Consider the following 20,786-nt stretch of genomic DNA (forward strand, 5'->3'; position numbering starts at 1 on the left):
CAGACCTTCATCTTCCTGAAAATGCTTATGACCTTTACAGTCAACAGAGGCCTGGAGGACTGAAAAGCCAAGTGACTGCAAGGGCAGCTGGACTACTCAAAACTTAATAACTGAAATGAAAACTTCCTCTCTGTAAAGCTAAAACCTACAAAGAGAGACACTTCCAAGAGGCAGATTTCAGAAGACATACCACCCTTTGAAAACCAGTCCCCACAGAAGTCACTCAATCACAATAAAAAAGCACTCCAACTCACTAGATGCATTTAAAACATCTTGGTCAGCATGTGCACAGTTGCAAATTGTTAAAACACCTCTTACAGCCAATTAGAACAAACAAAACACAGAAGCAGCAAAAGACATCAAGCTTGCTTATTTGTTATTGATAGATAACAATCAATAGGATAGATCCTGTTATTGTTCTTCTCAGCTCCTTCTTACTTAGGAACGGTCTTTAGTCATGGTGTGAATCCTTTCCTCATCGCTGACATATCCAAACATCTTCAGACAATGAAAGACATTTGTAACTAGCCTTTTCTCTCCAATATATAACAGCAGTAACACTTGGTTCTTTGATAGTATTTCTTTGTATGACAGTAGTGCCCAGCAAGGAGGGTTTACTCTTGCTTAAACAAAACTTTTTATGTTTGAGAGTTTAAGCCTTGATACACACATGGGAAAAAGTGCATATCTGTGCAAAAGGAACTTTAAGGTGTGGTTTCAAATGAAATGCATAAACTCAGTCTGATGATAGGAGATCCTGAAGATGGAAAGGAGCAGATAGTAGAAAGAAAATTGGATTAAGAAGTTAATTCAACTCCATTTGATCATTTCAAACATTACAATTTTCAAACATTACAATTTTCTGGACTGTAACTAAGTAAGTAAATATCATGTGTACTCAGCAGCTGTCTATTACCTTTTTGATTTTGCCAATTGGCATTTTTTCACAGATACATAGGCAGGGAAAAGTGTAAAGTACATATTTTTAAAAGATTGGTGAAATAAGTCATTTGACTATTTCAGGGAGAAAACTCTTGTTTAGCATACACAGATCACAACCACTTAATGTATAGAAAGGAATTCTCATTAACATCAGTCCTTAAGAGAGGGGCAATAATTCATTTTTTCTTTCGCTTATGGTCAAAGGATGAGAAAAACAAACATTTTCTTTAAGAAATTTAGAAAATTTAGAAATTTCTTTAAGAAGTTTAGGCTGGACATCAGGAAGAGGTACTTCACCGAGAGGGTGGTCGCACACTGGAACAGGCTCCCCAGGGACGTAGTCACTGCACCAACCCTGTCTGAATTTAAAAAGTGATTGGACTGTGCACTTAGTCACATGGTCTAAACTTTGGGCAGACCTGTGCGGTGCCAAGAGTTGGAGTAGATGATCCTTATGGGTTCCTTCCAACTCGGGATATTCTATGATTCTATTCTATGATTCTAAATTCTTAAAGTTCTGTGGCACAGCACAAGTGGAAGCATAACCCAGAGACCCCATCCAAAATCCAGTGATTTCAGGACTAAACAAACTTCCTTCCCAATGGAAAATTATGAGCAAGATCACAAAATATAGTAAGAGAACGTTCTCAATAGACCATAAGCAAGAGAGAATAGGAAGAGAAAAGTGATCTTGCAATTCATGAGAAAAACTTTGACAATGCCTTGTTGAGGGATATGGTTGTGCCAGAATGAAAATGCAAGTGGCACAATTACAAGCTGACGATCAAATGAGGAAAGCATTTTCAATGCAGAAAGGGGATTCCTCAAAAGAATATTTGTAACAAGAATCTATTAAGGCTGTCTTGGATTCCACAGACTCCAAGCTGTCATAAGTAGGAGAATAACTGTAAGCATCTCTTAAAAATATTAATAAGAAGAAATATTAACTAACAACACAAACATTCATGAGACAGAACCTTTCCTATTGCCTCAGAGCTAGAACTAGCCTGTTATGCAGTGAGAACTGTCATTTGGATTACAGATGGCAAATAACTGACAGAAGCAGGCTTCAGGCATGCTTTTTCATCTTTACCATGCAGTCTTACACTAATTAAACTTAGTGTTTACATTTTCTCTTCACTTTGCAATATGATGCTGTAGATAGCTGCACCACTCCGCATAGTCTGAACTGTCACATGCCATCTATGAAATTAATTCTCTTTTTCTCCTGCAACTAGATGCTCAAAACATGGCATTCTGGCCCTGAACAAAATGAAAAACTTGTGTTTAATATCTCTATAGTAAAAGGAACCACCTGTGGAGATTATTATCTGATATCCTATTTTATATAACAACGGTAGCACTATTGCTCCTGAGGAGATCGTTATCCTGTTTTGCCATAGCTGTGTGTAGCACCTGATTCAAATCAACACTGACATGTCCTTTCATGATTGCTTTGAACAAATGTTGTTATCCAGACACAAAGTGATTCTTTTCTACTGTCAAAATGGTGAGTACATTCAAAATAATCATACAGTCAAGTGCCTCAGTCCATGATAGTATTTTTTTTTTTCAAATGGCTTATAGTTATGAGCTACCAATAGAGTAATTTAGAAATTAGAAAATAATTAAAAACAAAAAATGGATATGTGTTACATTTCAGAATTATTCAAGACAAACATAAAACACTAGTATTTCTCTTAGGAAGTTAAAAGGGAGCTGCTCCAAAGACTTTGTCTCCTGTTCCTACCTGCAAACAGGGAAGCAGGACAGATTTCCCTTCTGGCCCATGAAAGCTGCAATCTTTGGCATGAACACCTGTGCCTTGTCACTTCTATTCATGGGCAGCAAAGTCAATATTTTAGAGGGTAATTTGTTTGTTTGAAAAGAAATAAAGCCCATCATAAAATGTAATATTATAAATATAGGGAATATTTCTGAACTATAAAGGTTGCCTATTTGAATCACGTTCCTGGTAATCTCCGCTCCTTTTCCCCTCCCAGGAATAAATTTGACCCTGCAACCCTTATTCATACGAAAATAACCTTTGCAAATATGCATAATCCACTCAAGTCAAACCAACCTAGCTTTTATGGGTCAGATTGTAAACCCCTTATTCATACTGAAAAGCAGTTGTGCAAATCTTTCAGATGATTTAAAAAAAAAAAAAAGTCAGTTTACATAACTGCTCATCAGCATGAGTAATGACAGTAATGAGGCCATAAATTGGAACAGTGAGGAGACTTGCTAGCATCAGCTAATTTTATAAGTATTTTTATTTTAAAATACAGCAAAGCAAAAATATTTGGCACTATGAAAGCTGAACTTGATGTTGCTGAATTATTCTCAGCCAGAGTGAATGGATATAATTTGATTCTACTTACTGTATCACGGAAAATATTTACTTTCTGTTTTTCCTTCTTTTATTTTGGAAGGCTATACAATTTGACATGTACATCACCAGTCAATCTTTGGCACTTTTATCAGTACAGATGCCCTTTATTCTAACTGTCTATTTTCATCTGTTTCCATTGTTCAGAAACAACATTATCCCAATGTTTCAAATAATAAAGCCACACAGTCACAAACACATACAAAATTTTAGTTCCTGTCTCTGCTGTTTGTGATATCCAATAATGGTCTTACCCTACAATAAACTTGATATTTTGTTCTTTAAACTGTCAGCTACCATTTTAAAACGACATATGGACATAAGTATTCTGCATAGACTGCAGGAAAGAGAAAGACAGAGAGAAAGAGAGAAACAGTAAAATTCAGTCATGCCCAGTATTTTTATGTAATCAATGGGTTTGCAGATGATTCATTAAAATAAAAATGGTATGTTTGATCACTAAATGATATCTATTTGTAATGATGAGGTGATTTCATTGTCATCTAAAGGCCAGAGAGATAGCTAAGACACATCAAGCATAAGGTATGTAGATGCTAATTTTTTTTGCAGTTTTCCTGGGGTTTGGAAATATAAAAGTTATTTAGAGATAATAAATTTGCCAATTGGTGAGAAGAGCTATTCTTTGCCCATTCTTAAGCTACTGGGTAATATCAAAATACTGATGTCTGAAAACACTGCCATTTGTATACTGTTTTCATGGTCTTTGGTTCACTTACAATTACTAAAACAGATCAAAATGTAAACTTGATACCTGTGTTTTAAAATCACTGAATGTGTATTGTATATCTATATATCAACTGAAAGATTTCAAAGGAGTAACCATTACTGATAGCTGGTAGGATAAAATGTGCAAGAAAGAAAAAACAAACCATTGCCAATGCAATGTTACTACACTGGGCATTTGCTTAGATATAGCATTTTTCTAGCAAAATCTATTTTTATAGAGTTCACACAAATGCAGTTAGCAGAGGCATTTTAAAGAAAAATCCATCTTACTTCAAGACTTTGCCAGGAAAAAATCTCTAAGTGTAGTCCTGCATAGGAAATAAGTCACTATATAAGCCAGCGTTTGATTTCTCTCCTTATACCTTGTTTTGTTTTTCATTTCTTACAGATCCATACTAGTTCATCTTGTGAATTCTAGTGTCTCAAATAAGTTTTAAACCAGTGAAGAAGGGGAAAAAATTCAGGAAGAATGAAGAAGGGAAAAAAAACAACTCTGACCTGGTATTACCAAAAATAAATAAACAAACCAAAAAAAAAAAAAAAGACACTAAGATGAAAACAAAATAGTGTCATGGATTTACATATGGGGTTTTGATGGAAACTAGGGCTGGGTTTTAAATCAAAACTCACCATCTCAAAACCACTTCTTTTCATCCGCCTGCAGGACTTGAGGTAAGTACGTATGCGCTTTCTGGCACGCTCTTGATACTCAGGGAATTGTCGCCTGCATGAGTCAATGATAGCTTGGATCTTTTCTTTTGGCTGCTTAGAGATTGGGACCATTCGGTCCAAGTTTTCATCTACAAACAGCCTGACAAACATCTGTTGGCAAGAGGGAGACAGAGGAGACGGGTTTGGAGGGCTGCTCTCTTCTCTTCCTAGCTTTCTGTCTTGATTACTGATAGGAAGACATTTTTTTCTATCCACGGAATAGCTTTGTAATGGGAAGCCAGAAATATTAAGCAAACAGTTCTTTAAAGGATTATTTGGGGTGTGGGGAGGAGCTAATTTAAGGAAAAAAAAATAAGAACAAGAAAAGAATAGTCTATAGGATACAGAACTTGTGAGATAAACCAGAACAGATTGTGAAAATAGGCACCACTTAAGTTTCATCATTAACAATAAGCTGTGATTGCTACATCATTTTATTGAAGTGAATCTCACTTTTCTTTGTTTGAACAATTGCTTGCGTTTTCATGCATAATTACATACACTGGGAAAGCAATAGCGAACAGCTGACCACTGGAATGGTCTTCTGATAAACTAGCTACAGCCCCTTTCCATTCACTGACTGAACATGCACATCCACACATCCACACACACAGGCACATATACACACACAAAACAAAGCTTTGTTTTTTCCACTGGTAAAGATGGCACTGTGCCTTAAATTCTAAATAAAACACAGTAAATCTGTTATCTGTTGGCAAGAGTTTAATGTGCATTAATATAATAACTGAAAAAGTTCCAACAAATTAAATTAATGTGCCTTTAATATTGTCAAACTTACCATAAATAGCCATGTAAAAGGAGGTAGTAGAGGTAAACAAAGCAACAAGTGCAAGAGAACTTACATTAAAAGCTTTCAGCCGCTCAGCTTCTACCCCATCCGACTCATTAACCTTCTCAGGATCTTCCTGCTCATCATGGTCATCCTCATCTTCATCTCCTCGATTCAAAGACAGATCTTCAGCACCTCTGCCTACACTCTCATTCTTGCCAGAGTCATAGCTTGAATAGCTATGTGCAGGGGACTGAAAATAGATTTAAAAAATAGATATGTATATATCTGCAAAAATTCACCATAGAAATAAGGTCTGCTCATCAAAAATGCTTTATAAACATTTAAATAATTCCATGATTTCTTTTTATTCTTTGTTCAACATTGTGTGCTCACGATCCTTGTAAGAGTAAACAAATCACAATAATATTCATTTCAATACTTAAAAAAAATAAAAAATGTGACCAGATGCAAATTCAGTAAATCAATTAGCAAATTACCTATGATAATTACAGTTGAGGTACTTGCCATACAGACTCAAATACTACATACAGAAGCTTCTAGGAAATACTAACTTCTTTATATTAGCCAAGATGCAAATAAGGGACAATAGATTTTCCACAAAACTCCAAAGTGTTAAAAATTACACATTTTAAGGCAAAGCAGATATAAGTAGGAAACACTGATATTTATTCAATCAGTATGACATATTTTCAAGAGCCGCTATATGTTCAAAACATTCAAAATGTGCAGATGATCATGTTCTAGTTTTCACTTGGAAAACCCCAAACCGAATTAGAGATGTGTATGTTGGTTAATATTATGAATGCTCTGATGAGAAATATGTAGCAAAACCATTTTCTTTCCTCATATCAGCATTCAGATTTTTCCCCTGAGCAGAATAGTCAGCTTATTGTATAAATCAGATGACCATCTCATTAAAGTGCTATCCACTTCCGAGACCAAAAAGTTTTCAGTTACCAAAAGAGTCAATACTGTGCATTTCTCTTTGAAATATCAAGACCTCATTTACCTGTTTCCTCAGCATACGCTTCAGACTGAAAAACCACAAAATGACATCAGTAATGAAAAGCTTTCTACAACATAACACTTTAAGATCAAAGCTTTGCACCAGCCACACAAAAGTATCACAGTATTTTCACCAGAGCCATCAGACTCACATTTAGGTAATTCAGAGCTCTATTTTACTTCTATAATATTTTAATCCTGTAATATTTCAAGATATTCCTCTCTTGCTTCAAAGTGTACTGTAGTCTATTAACTTCAGAGAGTCCTGTATCAGGTGCTACACGATGAATTTCACATGTATCTCTATTTTTGGTGCCTCTTGTCTAAATGCAACCAACATATATATGTATATATAAAGAGCATAATGTGTCAAGCAAGAATAGATTTCAAATACACATGGTTAAAATGATATCTTGATCTACATTCTGAGACTAAAACTGTCTTTTATTCAGTGTTGTTTTCATCAACCACAGAATGTGGCTGGGCAGTGAGGTAGGAGGGAAAGGCCTACAAAACTGCATTCATCTTTAAGGTATATTTCTTGCTTTATATTCTTACTCCAACTATTTTTTTCTTTTCTATTTTCATTTCCATCTCATCTTGGTCCTCTGTACACCACTGGTTTTGCAGTCACTCTCATTCATTTCCTTGCCTTGCCTTTCCAGCACTCATGCTCCAAGCCTTCCTTATCTATCCTCCCCAGACTATATTCTCACAGAACAAATCCCCTTGACTTCCACTTTTTAATTTCTAATGCTTCTAACATCAGATCTTGCAGCTTCTCTCTCATGCCCCTTCTTAAGAGTCTCTTCACTCCCTAAACCCTTATAATAGACAAAGGGAGAATGAAAAAACATCAAAAGAAAACGGAAGAGCCAGCCTCTGGATAGAAATATCTTCAACAAGTAGTAAACTCAGCATCACCTCCTCTTCCTGCAACTGCACAGTTACAAGGCAAAAAAATTACCACTGATCCCAATGTTCAGGATGACAGACATGAGGTGGTGTGGGAAGATGACCTTGGAGAGCCAGAAAAAAAAAAAAATGTTCATTTTCTTCTTTGGCACACTGATGTTTTGTTTTCAGAAGATGATGAGTATCTACACTGCTGCCCATTCAGATCACTCTTCCTTGCAGGAGGTGTTGAATTCATTGAATAATTAGGCTCAAGAAGAATACAGTTCCATCCTGATAGGAGATGATGCTTATAACATATCAGGGAATCTAGCATATATGAGCAACAGTATTTAACTTTGCTATTGGCTACCAGAAGGCCAACAGCAGCAGCCTGGTAGCCTGTTATGAAGGAATGAGAAGATTGATTTAAAAAAATAATAATAATAATTTTAAAAAACCACATTGTAATTATATACAAATGCTATGCAGTAGATCTGACTTCAGACTGAGACTTGTTCTTTGGTACTTTTTTATTTCACCACTTACTACAGCTATACAGCATGCAGAGATCTCCTAGATAATTTAAAATCCATTTCCTGTGCTAGGCATCACATAAAGTTATAGCAAGCAGAAGCTACTGCCCTGAAGAACCCTACTGTCTGAAACCCTTGTTCTGCAAACACTTGATTTCATATGAGTCATTTCATCAGACTAAATCCAATTAGACTACTCATGTGCATATAGTTAAACAGATGCAAAACTGATTTCAACATGTACATATGTTTGGGCTGGATGCCAAGATCATAAATTATGCACCAGGATTGAGATTTGCTTTTGTGAAGGAAAGAAATTCAGGCCAAAATGTATTAGCTGTCTCTAGAAAATGCAATACTCTTTTTTTTTTTTTTTAAGAAAGCATTGCATAGAGAGCCTTGTCCAATGTTCTCTCCAAAATATTTATTTCAAGAACATCTTTAACATTTTAAATGAAAATTAGAGAATAGCATGCTCTGCAAAAGTTGCATGGCAGAAGTAGTTATTCACTGGGGATTTGATGACTGTGTACGTTAGCAGAAAAAGTCATGTTTTTGTCATGTTTTTTTTCCTCGCTGGTGGGTCAACAAACTAAGGTTACAAAAACTCAGTTAAGAATAAAACTTCTACATTTTTATATTTATACACAGATGAATATTTAGGCAGAGAAGGAAGAGAACGTTCCTCTCACTTGTGTTGACTCGGCAGTTGTGTGAAAAATGATAAGCATTTTCTTTTGCTGCTCTACTAAGCAGCTGCAGTGGTAAACAGAGTAAGACAGCAGAGGCAGAGGACAGCTTTTCCTTAGCACTTCTGGCTCTAAGTCTTAGAAGCCTGATGACTTAAGGTTCACGATTTTCAAAAAGGCTGCTCCCACTTTTGCCAGGTAGGTACCATCTCATTCATTTCTCTGCACCCCTCAATACATAAATTTTAAGTTCCTGCAAGGTACATGACTAGAGAAGTGATCCTAGCTAAAAATCTTCCCCCCACCCCCTGCCCTTTTTTCTTTTTTAAACTCCTTTTGCCAGTATGTTTAAGACTTGGTTCCTGTTCACCACCTGAAACTACAAACCTTTGGGTTTGGCAGGAGGGTGTGAGCATGTAGAAGATAGAGGGAATACACACATCTCTTGACAGCAATGCAAGATTAAAGTGATTATGGAGTGGAAGCATCAGATAGACACAAGATGTTCCACACATGAAATCTTTGTGTTTGACAAATGTAGGTATAAAAAGGAAGTGATAGAAAAGTAAAGAGAACTTATTCAAGGAGAACAAACAAGGCCAATGCTAAATCCAGGGTCACTGCCTCCCTGAAAATCATGAAGTTTTCTTAAAAATACAAAGGTCTTGTCTTTGTCTTTTTCTGAAGGTTCCAAGTTCACTGTTTCAATCTCTTCTTTGCAATAATAAGCATCAGACTCTTCTACATTACAAAAATCAAAGGCTATTAATGTCTAATAACCTGGTTTCAGGAGCTTGTAACATGAAATAACCAACATCCTTCTAATAAATAAATAAAGAGGTGATCAGAGGGCTGAACACGTCTCCTATGAAAACAGGTTGAGAGAGTGCGGATTGTTGTGTCTGGAGAAGAGAAGGTTCCAAGGAGACCTTATAGCAGTTTTCCAGTATCTAAACAGAACCTACAAGAAAGTTCTTTGTCAGGAAGTGTAGTGATAGGACAAGCGGTGATGGCTTTAAACTACAAAAGGGGAGATTTACATTACATATTCAGAAGAAATTCTTCACTCACAGGGTGGTGAGGCACTGGATCAGGCTGCCCAGAAAAGTGGTGGATGTCCCATCCCTGGAAGTGTTCCAAGGCCAGGCTGGATGGTGCTTTGAGCACCCGGTCTAGTGGGAGGTGTCCCCGCCCATGGCGGAAGGATTGGAACTGGGTGATCTTTAAGGTCCCTTCCAACTCAAACCATTACATGATTCTATGAAATCACAAGTCAGTAACAATGTAACCTGAAGGAAGTTATCATATCATACAATAAAGACTTGGAAGGACATCACTCTATAATCTAGGACATCTTGCTGCCGCAGAATAAGGTCTGAACATCATTCCTGACCACAGTTTGTCTGGTAGTTATCTTAAGACTTCCAATGATGGAGTTAACACGTATCTATCTCCCAGATATTCTAGGTTAATGTTTCACCATCCTCAGAAGTACTAAGATATTCTTAACACTTACCTCAGACTTTCATAAACAGTACTAAGCCTGTTTCTTTTTCACCTATCCCATATGGCAATGGACAACATGTACCTGGAGAAAAGAGCATTCTCTTTCTTCCTTACAAGAATCTTTCAGATGTTTGAAGACTCTTATCATGTCCCCTCCCCTCAATCTTCACTTCCTAAAAATTCATTCATTCTCTGAAACTCATGTTTTCCAGATTCTTGACCATTCTTTCTCTTTGGCTGCTGTAAAAGCTCTGTGTTCTGTCTGAATTTCTCAAGGAATAACTCCAAAAACTCCATGTATTATTCCACGTGAGGTCTTTCTATGAAAAATATATTCATTTATTGCTTGAATAATTTCTACATGCTTGTAGCAGAAAGAACACATCACTTTGTTTGCAAGATAAAAGAATACCCAACATATGCAATAGATAGTAATGCAGAAACCCAATGTTGCCAATAGAAGTTGTGTTATTAGTTTCAGAGAAATAACACATAAATAATCTAAAACATGAATAGAAGCAGTCTACCAATAGTCCCCCAGTGCCTGGTAGGCTCAGACCCTGGTGTATGGCCATCAGACATGATTTGATGGATGATATCACATGAATTCATTGCATGAGGCTTTTCTCAGCAACTGATATCAAGGGACTCTTGGCTTCTCTGCGTATCTCAGTGAGTGTATAGACAAGGTTGTAGATGACTGGACCAAATGCTACTTGGAGACAAAAAAATAATCGATGTTGATTATTTGTTATGACCACAAATTGGAAAAATCATGGCTTTGTGATTTTTAATGTTAAAAGGGAAAAAAAGACCCCACCCTTTCAGGGAAAAAGGTCTCTGAAGGAAACCTAGTGTGATTTAAAAAAAAAATCTTCATTTTTTACATTTACAGTTTTACATTTAGTTGTATAGTGTGTAATTCTTTCAGTTGCTACATTATACATTCAAAAACTACAGAAATTTGAAGAGATGGCAGACATTAATGCAGGTTTTCATACTGCATGGAAAGGAGAAGCATGAAACAGTATTTACTGGTAGGTAGAGATGAAAACACTCTACTCTCTATACCTAATTCCCTTCTAGAAATCTGTCTCCATATCTGTAAGAATAAATAATAAAAAAATCATAAGTAAATAAAATTTTCATAATATAAAGCTAATGGAGTTCTGCTTATCCCCTCAGTTGGGGTTGTACCTCCAACTTTTTCTTACTTCTCTTTTTACATGTCAGTCTGTCCCACTGAATATACAAAAGACTACAATTTCAGAAAATGCTCTTGCAAATTAGGTGTGCTTTTGCAAATGCATTTTCACGTATGCTTCTGTGTATGCATATTTTCATAGAAATTATTCTATGATACAAAAAAGGATTAGAATATTCTGGTGACACCAGGTTTGATTGTTTTTAAGATTTTTTTTTTCCAAAATTGTTTATTAAATTAGAATGTAATTTCAAATTTTCATTTAACTTTAACATTCTTAACTCATTCTATATATGGTGGGTTTTTGAGGAAAGTGACATACTGGTTTTCAGTGAACTCACTGAGTATGAATCATGCATTTTCTTTTTTTTTATTTAAGTGAAATTAAAAGTTTAAGTTTGTAAGGTTAAAGGAAAACTTATATCCTATGTTTTCGTCTTAAAATCATAATTGATGTGAACGTTGGTGTCTTGGAGCTCAACTTCATATCCTACACAAATTGAATTTTGAACACTGCATGGAACTTGCTCACTGGAGTGTTTTTTTTGTTTGTTTAACATTAAATCATACATAATAAATAACACATTAGAAAAAAAATGGTTTTGGCACATATGTGCCTTTTGGTATTAAAAGAGATGAAATTATGAATCCAAACATTCCAATATTTTTCCCCTTAATTCAAACAGGAAAGGAGGAGGCAGAACTGGAAAACTAATGCTCAGCTATTACCCTAAGCAATCCTCTTTGAATTTTTATAGATAGAAGTCCAGCTATGATTTTTCATTAATAATCCATTTTTTTTCCAAACTCTTCTTAAAACCTATGCCTTCCTCTCTTTCAGACTTTACTGTTATTACCCTTTTTACATATTCCCTTTAAACCTTCATACTGTATATGTGTAGAACTTTACCGCCCATCATTTTTTTCTCATTACAGAAAAGACTGTGAAGTCTCAAACACAATTCCAATGTCTCACCATTTATTTCAAGATCCAATTAACCTCATTTTCTTAAACTTGTCATACATTTGCTCATGTTACCCGTATCTTTGTATCTGACTATAACCATTTTGCTCCCCTTGTTACACCACAATCAGCCTTTCCAGCTTCCTCATAAATTTCCACCCTTGATAATGGAAATGCGTCACCATATATAATTCTGCTATATGGAGCATGAGGACAACAGCATTTTTAATGGAAGAACAGAGAGATGAAATCTTCATAGGTTTGACTCTATAAAACTGTTATTTTGACATGTAAAATGTTTTGGAGTACACTGTGTAAGACATCTTTACACAAAACCTGTATTACACTGAAACATTAAAAGATTTTTTTCTGTTTGCAGAAAGAAAACTAGTTCCTATTGTAAATAACTGAACAATAAATATATTTTTTTCCTCTTGGACTATCTTTGACATGGTCTTTGCTCCACACTTACTGTTTTTACAGTATTCACTGAGAGAACAGTAACTATTTCCAAGACCATTCTTTCTCAGTAATTGACCATACTATATCATGTTATGTTTGCTATACCATTTCTTTCAACAGAGGCACATTTATTAGCAATAAGTAAACTCTCAATTATCAAGACACTTTCATTCCAGAAGGATATATCTGGACAGACAGAAGTTTGGATAAGAAATCTTATCTTTGGAAAGATAAGAAATAATTGAAAGACTCTAAAAAAAAGATTTCTCGTGGTTTTCTCTTTTAGCTAAAATATGGTCTATCCTAGGTCTATCTGCACTGATATTGACCAACATTATTGAAATATAACCCTATGCTCTAGTAGAAATAAACTCAGAAATTAAGTAGAGAGTAAAACCAGATGCAACTGAGAATTCTTAGACAAGTAGAAGAATGAAGTATATTTAGAGGCAATAGTTGAAGGAGCTTCTTTCTAATTCATCCAGAACCAATCTCCTCCTACCTGACTCAGCACACTCAGGAAGGCTCCTGCTCGGCAAAAAGATGTTTCCCCAGCCATTCTAGAGTAGCAGAATTCCTGGATAATCAGAACAAGGGTGTCCAAACCTCCCCAACCCACCAGTGTCGAGAGTGCCAAGGCAGAGCTGATTTAACAGAGCAGGAGACTTGCCTATTTCTCAAAGCTTTTATTTTACAAACTTGTTTTATTAATGACTTCTAGAACTCCTGTTATTGATGCTGGAAGACAGGAATTTTCAGCCAAATAAAAGAAAAAAACAAACACTAGTTATATAACCCACAATAACTGGTCATGTTGTACAATGTGGCTGCTGTGTTTTTGGCAAAAATACAATGTCATTTGTGGGAGTTAAAAAGTCAAAGCTAAATGGTGACAGACTCAAATAAAAGCCTAAATTATTTTTGGCATCATACACCACTATTCTGAAGCTTTAAAAGGATCTCACAGAGTTTCTGTGAATTTTAGGAACAGGGGCTGCCACACGAAAAAGCTCCATTAGAAGCTTCTGGATTTCTGCAAACCAGGAGGCCATACAGGATTTAAACATTTCCTACAGTACTCTCAGAATCAATCCAGAAGATCTAACTGTAGATGTTATACCCTTGTAAGATCCAACCTTACTGGAAAAAAAAAAAAAAAGAAAAAAAAATATTGTTTTATTATCAAAGTGAGGAGACTTCATAAGTGGTGTCCTAAGAATAGCACTGGCATACTTTGCATAACATACTGTGAAGCCAAAAGCCTGGAAGCCCCCCCATGAGGTTCTTGTGCTTTTGTGAAAATGCAACAATCAAATACTTTTATTAGAAAACCAACATTTCAAAATTTTTGGTGAAATTTTGACTTTTTGCCAAGAACCTTTACAGTTTTCATTCTGATTCCACAGCCTTCCATTTGTCAGTTGTTGTTTTTGTTTGTTTGTTTTTATAATGAAGTATCACAACTTATATGCAGATAAAAAGCTTTTTCTTATGAAATATACTTAAGTGACTACCAAGTTTCACATTACAGGGAGACAGTGAGCATTTGTGACCACCAGTAAGTACTCAAACATGTCCATCATTCTTTGATCAATTGCTAGACAACTGGCTGCTAAAAGTACAAACTATTTTGTAAAAAGACCAGGCTATTAATTTCTCCTAGTTCTATTTAACTTGACAGCGATCTGTATAATGTAGTCAAATGCATTTAGGAAGTAACTAGGATGGAGAGGAGCTATATAAATCTGAGTATCACAGTGACAGTCATAACAATTCAAGCCTCAAGACTCGCTCTTCTCTTTGCACCCTGTCCTAAGCTAAGTTACAGAAGAATAAAACACAACCGAGAGCATCTGTAGGTTTGCAACTGTCAAGGTTCACAGGAACTTTCTTACAGAAGACCATTAGAGTCCCTGAAAAACTCAATCGACCTTCAAAGAGACCTCTTGGTAGACAACAGCACTACTGCCAATGGTAAAAAAATATCTCAAACTGCTACTAGATTTCAAAACAAAAGTACTTACTGCATATTACAGCTGCAGTCATGGCCTCTAAACTTGACCTAGGTATGAAGCTATCATCAGCAAAAGCAGGAATTGAGATACAGAACTGAAATAACTTCTTGAATAGCAGTTTATTTGCCCTAAGGTTGCTGTTTTGTTTCTAGGATTTTAATTTTTAGAAGTACCTGCACACATAGAGATGAAGGAATCATAAACACAGAAAAGCAGGACTTCATGTCAAAATGGCATCATTGGCTGCTCTTTTTCAATCCTGAGCACATTGCTGCTGGAAAGCCTAAGTAGAAAAATTTCCTTCCTCACTGCTTACATCAAGGAACACAAACGACATGTAATTTGATGGCTTAGTCACGCGCCCTTTACCAAACATTTACAATGAACTAGAAAATTGCCACAATTTTTTGTTCTTTTTTTCTCCTTCTGTTCATGCCCTGTGATTCAACTTAGACCTGTTTTTCCAAGCTGGAAGGAATTCTCTAGGAATTCTCCAAGGATCTTTCATTCTTTTCTTTCTCTCTTTCGTTCTTATTGCTTTGTTTGCCTCTTGCACTGCTCTCTTCTTTTCCCTCATACTATTTCCTTCATATCTTCGTCCCTAAATTTCTCTCTGCTCCCTCTTGCCACAAAGTTATGTTGTGACATCAAAAGGGTTCAATAGCCCATTTTCTTCTTCAGTTACAAACATGAAACATAAGGTTATTTTCTCAAGCCTCAGAGAATCTACACTGGGAAATTATGTGCTTATTTGTGAATGTCCCTTGACTTCAAATCTAAGATGGTCAGCTACAGGCATAGCTCTTGCTAAGAGAACTACTGGTGTAGAGAATCTAAGAACTCTGTACCTTCCCCCTCACTCCACCACCTTTACTATGTTTCCTACTCTGCCATAGAAAAAGCTTGCATATGCCTGAGTTGCTATCTGCAGAACAAAATTCCCAAGGAACAAACATATTCAAAAGCGAAAGAGTTCAAATTATATCAGTAATACAGGCGATAATTTTTTTTTTCCTTGACACTTACTTTCATCCTGCTCTCCTTTTTCTTTCCTGTCCCTGTGTATCACAGGAAAGCTAGACATGGAAACTATGAGAGGGGTAGGCACACAAAGTTTCAAAAAAAACTTCCAGAAGGTAACAGCAGAGACAGATGTGGGGATAATAATAGACAAGGACTGCAGGGCTCATGTGTCACAAGAGCAGCAGCAGCAAAGGAGAGGAGCATTCATTTTCACTAGGTAGAAAGAGAGAAAGCGACAAAGATGAAGGATGCGTTTGCCCTTTTCTTCCCAGGACTTTGGCAAAAGAGGTGCTTTTTGAGGGTCAGGAACTCGGCAACTCCCTATAAAGTCTGCCTAAGACTGCACAGCAGCTGGATGTGTTAAACATGTGGTTATATGCTGAGCTGTGGACCTGTATTTTCCAATAAGGAAGGAGGAGCAGCACTTTTGAATTACATTTTTATCCTGATTCATATGAGCAAGAAGGACACAATGCAGAGAACAAAAGTATGATATAATGAGGGACTAAAATTGGTGATCAGGACCAGAGAGGAAAATGGTTTAACAATGGTACAAAAAAAGGACCTTTCTTGGTATGCTTTTTCCAGATTTATTTTAAGTTTTCCCCTTTGCTGGTTCCCCTTCCTACTTCATTCCTATATAGTGGCATTTCAGATGTTCTCCCACATTTTTCCTTTCCAGTCTGACCATGGTAGAGATACAAATGTTTGGGAAGGAGATTAAAGAACAGCTGGTGGACGCAGTGGAGGCAGGAACTCCAACTCACCTGTCTCCATTGTTTGAGACAAATTTAGGCTCTCCCTCCTTCAGTTTGTGCTGATCAGTCACTAGAATCATGTGCCAGAATAGGTTAGAGGAGACACTCCTTTCACTCCTCCTCTTCTGATTATGTGAGTCTGACCAACCATTTACATCTTGAGAAGTACAGATTAGAGGAAAAAAGACAGTAATGGTAACATATTCAGAGAAATACTCAAAAATGATAATAATAAAAAATAAAAAGCCAATTGATTAATAGCATGCATACAACCCAGTACTGAACAGCCATTTACACCTGATCTAAGTAATCTTAAATATCTCTTTTTTGGGGAAAGCTGGGAACACAACAGGGACATTACACAAATCTGTTGCACATGCAACACAGGAGTATATTGCATACAGAGTATAGGGACACAATCAGAAAGAAAGGCTATCATTCTTGCTTTTTACATTTATCTGTTTATAGCAGCAACATTTTTATTCACTGAGGTTTATAAAGTGTCTCTGGAGGTAAGTCAGCTGGATTGTATTAGCAACCAGCCCAGGGAGGCAGAGGCTAATTGCCTTAATTATTGCTTGAGAGCCAGGTGGGGAGATTAAGAACTTGAGACCAATCAAAGGGGACAAATGAAGACAGGGCTCCTGACCCAGTGGGAAGTGATCCTGGTTTGTGATAGCCTGACTGACAGGAGAGCATCTGAGATGTCCGTAGCTGAAGCAGATGGAATGGATTACTGCTTAGTTCCCTACTCATCTGCTGCTCATAAATCTTTTGTCTGATTTATGTGTATGGCTTGTAGTTTGACTCTCCTTGTTTAGAGGAGAAATAAAGCATTTACTGTACCTTGCCAAAAGAAGCATTGTTTTAGAGCAAGCCAGATCTATTGCTTGAGGTTAGCACATGACAGCAAGCATAAGAATATTGCAGGAAAACTCCTCATTAGGGCAGTCTCTAGCCTTCATTCCTCCAGGCCAATGTGTCCTTAGCAATTGAACAAAAAAAGCACCAAGAAACAGGAACAACAAAAGAACCTTTCAGTCCTAAAGCCACACTGGCTGTGTTTCTGACAAAAATATGTTCTGTCTTTTTGACAGTAGGGAATGAAGTAAAATGTTATTAAGAGTATTTCACATAACTCTCAAAAGAAAAGGTAATTCCTGATCAAACTGTTCAGGGAACCAATTTTAGCAAACAACATAGCTGCATGGAAGAACAAATGCTCTTCCCCAGATGAATCAGAGAGATCACAGTAGCCTTCTACATCCCTAATAATTAAGTATCTCTATTGGCTTGCAGCTTCTGTGGTACCATCCTGAAGAAAACAGAAACTCTTACCATAACCCATAATTTGGTCTGCTTGAGATAGTACAGCACTTTCTCATTTGTACAAAAATTAGTAAATATATAATACTAAAGCATGCTAAAGCTTTTGGGTGGCCTGATTGTAAGGGAGCCCTGAAAACAGCCTCTTAAACTCTCAGGTCTGTGAGAATTGTCTTCCTCCAGGATAACGTGACATAATGTAAGCTCCCATAGCATCTGCTGTTTGGAAAGAAAATTGCACACAGCTTTGTCCAGCACAGAAGAACGCTTCTGAACTTGACTCCTCACTCCACTATTCTCTGTGATTTCTTGTAGCTGCATAATCCTTTTTTACTGCAAAATGTTTGTGTCACATTAGTACTTTGAGCTCAGAGGGAACCATACAGCCATCAAGCAGCACAGAGTTTCCAACATGATCTAGTACAGCTGGTCTGCAAAAGCCTAAATTCATTTAGAACAAATAACATTTTTAGCTTCTATTAGAGATATTTTGAGTTGTAAATTCTAGGGACCACCTTGTTACATGCATTCACTCAGTCTTACTAAGCCATTGCACAAGGCTCAACTCTTATCACCATCCAGCAATGGAAAATTCCCTTAGCAGACTAGAAAATCCTATTTGGCAGAACATTTCCTCCAAAAAACACATCCAATCCACAACGTATATAGGGGAAGATCACTGGGATGAAAAACAGCTAGAAGTATAGAAGAAAAATACATAAATTTATAAATAAAAAACACAGAATAAACAAGAGCAATCAGTGCATATTCTTGTGTTCATATAACAAAGCAGCAAATGCCTAACTATGGAACAGTGAATAGCTATAAGAACTTCTGTGCATCTTGATCCAACCCAAATTATTTAAACTTTGTTCCTTCTCAATTCAGGAAAAAGGGATTTGATCCTATACCAAGCCAGCTTATCACATACGGAGAATTAGCTGAAAAGTTCACATCCAGATCTGGGCAGGCCTAAAGCTTTAAAAGTTTGTGTCCATTTCTATTTGTTTTCTTATATTATATGACTATTTCTTTGTCCCTGGCTTCCATAGATGAAACTGGAACAACAGAGAGGAAAACAAAATAGAATATAATTTTAAAAATAAAAATGTCATCCATATGTCTAGTTTGAGAAAGTGGCACCCCTCTTATGGTGCAACTGCCTACACTGTGAGCTCACCCATTATCATCATTCACAGAAATCTACTTGAGTTCAACACACGCAGTGTTATGATCTTGTCAGGCTATAAGATCCTTTTGGAATACACATGGGAAACATAACCCTCATCTGTCGCATTTTACTAAACCCAGATACAAGATGCACAGAACGTGAGAGACTGAGGAATTTTCTGTGAACACCCCTGTCATCATCACTGGAAGTGGCAATGACTCTGCTCTGTGGTGTTGCCAGACCACAGAATAGGAAACCAGTAAGTAGGAATTAATTATAAACACTTAAAGAAAAGGGTAAGTTTAGTAAAGTTCCCCTCCCTAGTGAGTAACCAGATTTAATGAACCTAAGCAGAACGATGTCTTTTGCATGTGCACTATCTGGGAAACCTTTTCCATTGTGTGCCTGATCTGCCACACACATACAGTGTGATCAGCTGGCGCTGGCATCCCTGCAGCTCTCTGAACGTTCTCCTGAATAAAATTTGCTTTCTGCCTAGTGGGCTGCATCAGAGACAGCTCAGAGCTGACTATATAGAGCAGAAGGTCAGGAGGGATGAAAAAAACACCTGTGTACCTGAAGCTGCTTTAGCTGCCAGGATCTACGTACCAAGAAGACATCAAGAGCTTTTATGCCAAGATCTTTACTGGTTCCTTATGACTGATTAATTCAACAGCGTATGTGCTAAGGGTTAGGGTGCAGTCTGAACTGTGTGGATTTAAAGATATTTTTTTCTGCATGAAACAGAAAACCAACTCATACGTTCTTCTTGTTTTACTGATTTTTTGCACACAAAAGTTTTTGAGACAACTAGAAAACATCTAGTGCCACCTAAATAGGCACTGGACATTAGGAGCCAAGAGTCTCTAAATATAGAAGTCTTCAATGAAACTGTGATTCAGCTTACCAGAAGGAATTTGTAGGGGGTCTAAAAAGGTTGCAGTGTGTTTATTTTGTAGTTAAGGGATTACAGACGGATTTTCTGAAATCCAGATGAAAACTTCATGGCTCATAAAACGGTCCCCAGATAGGTTTCCTCAAACATGTATGTCCGTGCAGTTTTTAAAGGTATATATGCCATCAAGCTTTAAAATGCTAGAATTTATAAAATAACAAAGTCTACCTGTCTGAAAGGCAACGTTTGTAATATTACTTTGTATATTTTGTTTTAATTCCCATATACTAAACTACCTGCTCATCCTCTAGTCAACAAAATAAATACAACAGGATTTCCTTTCACAGACCCTGGGTCTGTAACACCTTTAAATAGGACTCTGAACACAAGTATCTGTTCACATGTGGCATAGGACAATTATTATCCATAGATTCATGCCCAGTGCGCCCCACCAATAAGCACACAGAGTTGGAATCCACATGATGGTCTTAGTCATAGTACCTTTGTTTTCCTTTGCTAAAGTAACACCACACAGGCAATAATAGTATATAGAAATTGTTTTTCTCTCATAAATATGACTTCTTCAGTCTCATCAAGAAATTTGCAACTGCATATTTGTAAATGAATGCAATGACGTGGGTTCAAGCCACTGATTTTTTTCTGTGCAGTAAAGTTCTTCCAACAATGCCATAACAACAAAGAAAATAGAGGGATTCTGTAGTCATTCTGGCA

At 36.7% G+C, this 20,786-nt stretch overlaps 1 protein-coding gene across 1 annotated transcript in view; it reads right to left on the minus strand.

Annotated features, from left to right (window-relative positions):
* Positions 1 to 20,786, minus strand: part of NOL4 (nucleolar protein 4) — a 189,580-nt gene that overhangs the window by 46,942 nt on the left and 121,852 nt on the right. The window contains 2 exon segments of the mRNA XM_040550310.1: positions 4,712 to 4,903; positions 5,656 to 5,835. Of these exon segments, the coding sequence (XP_040406244.1) occupies positions 4,712 to 4,903; positions 5,656 to 5,835 (372 nt within the window).

This window comes from Cygnus olor, chromosome 2 (assembly GCF_009769625.2).
Source record: "Cygnus olor isolate bCygOlo1 chromosome 2, bCygOlo1.pri.v2, whole genome shotgun sequence".
In the NCBI taxonomy this organism is placed as follows: domain Eukaryota; kingdom Metazoa; phylum Chordata; class Aves; order Anseriformes; family Anatidae; genus Cygnus; species Cygnus olor.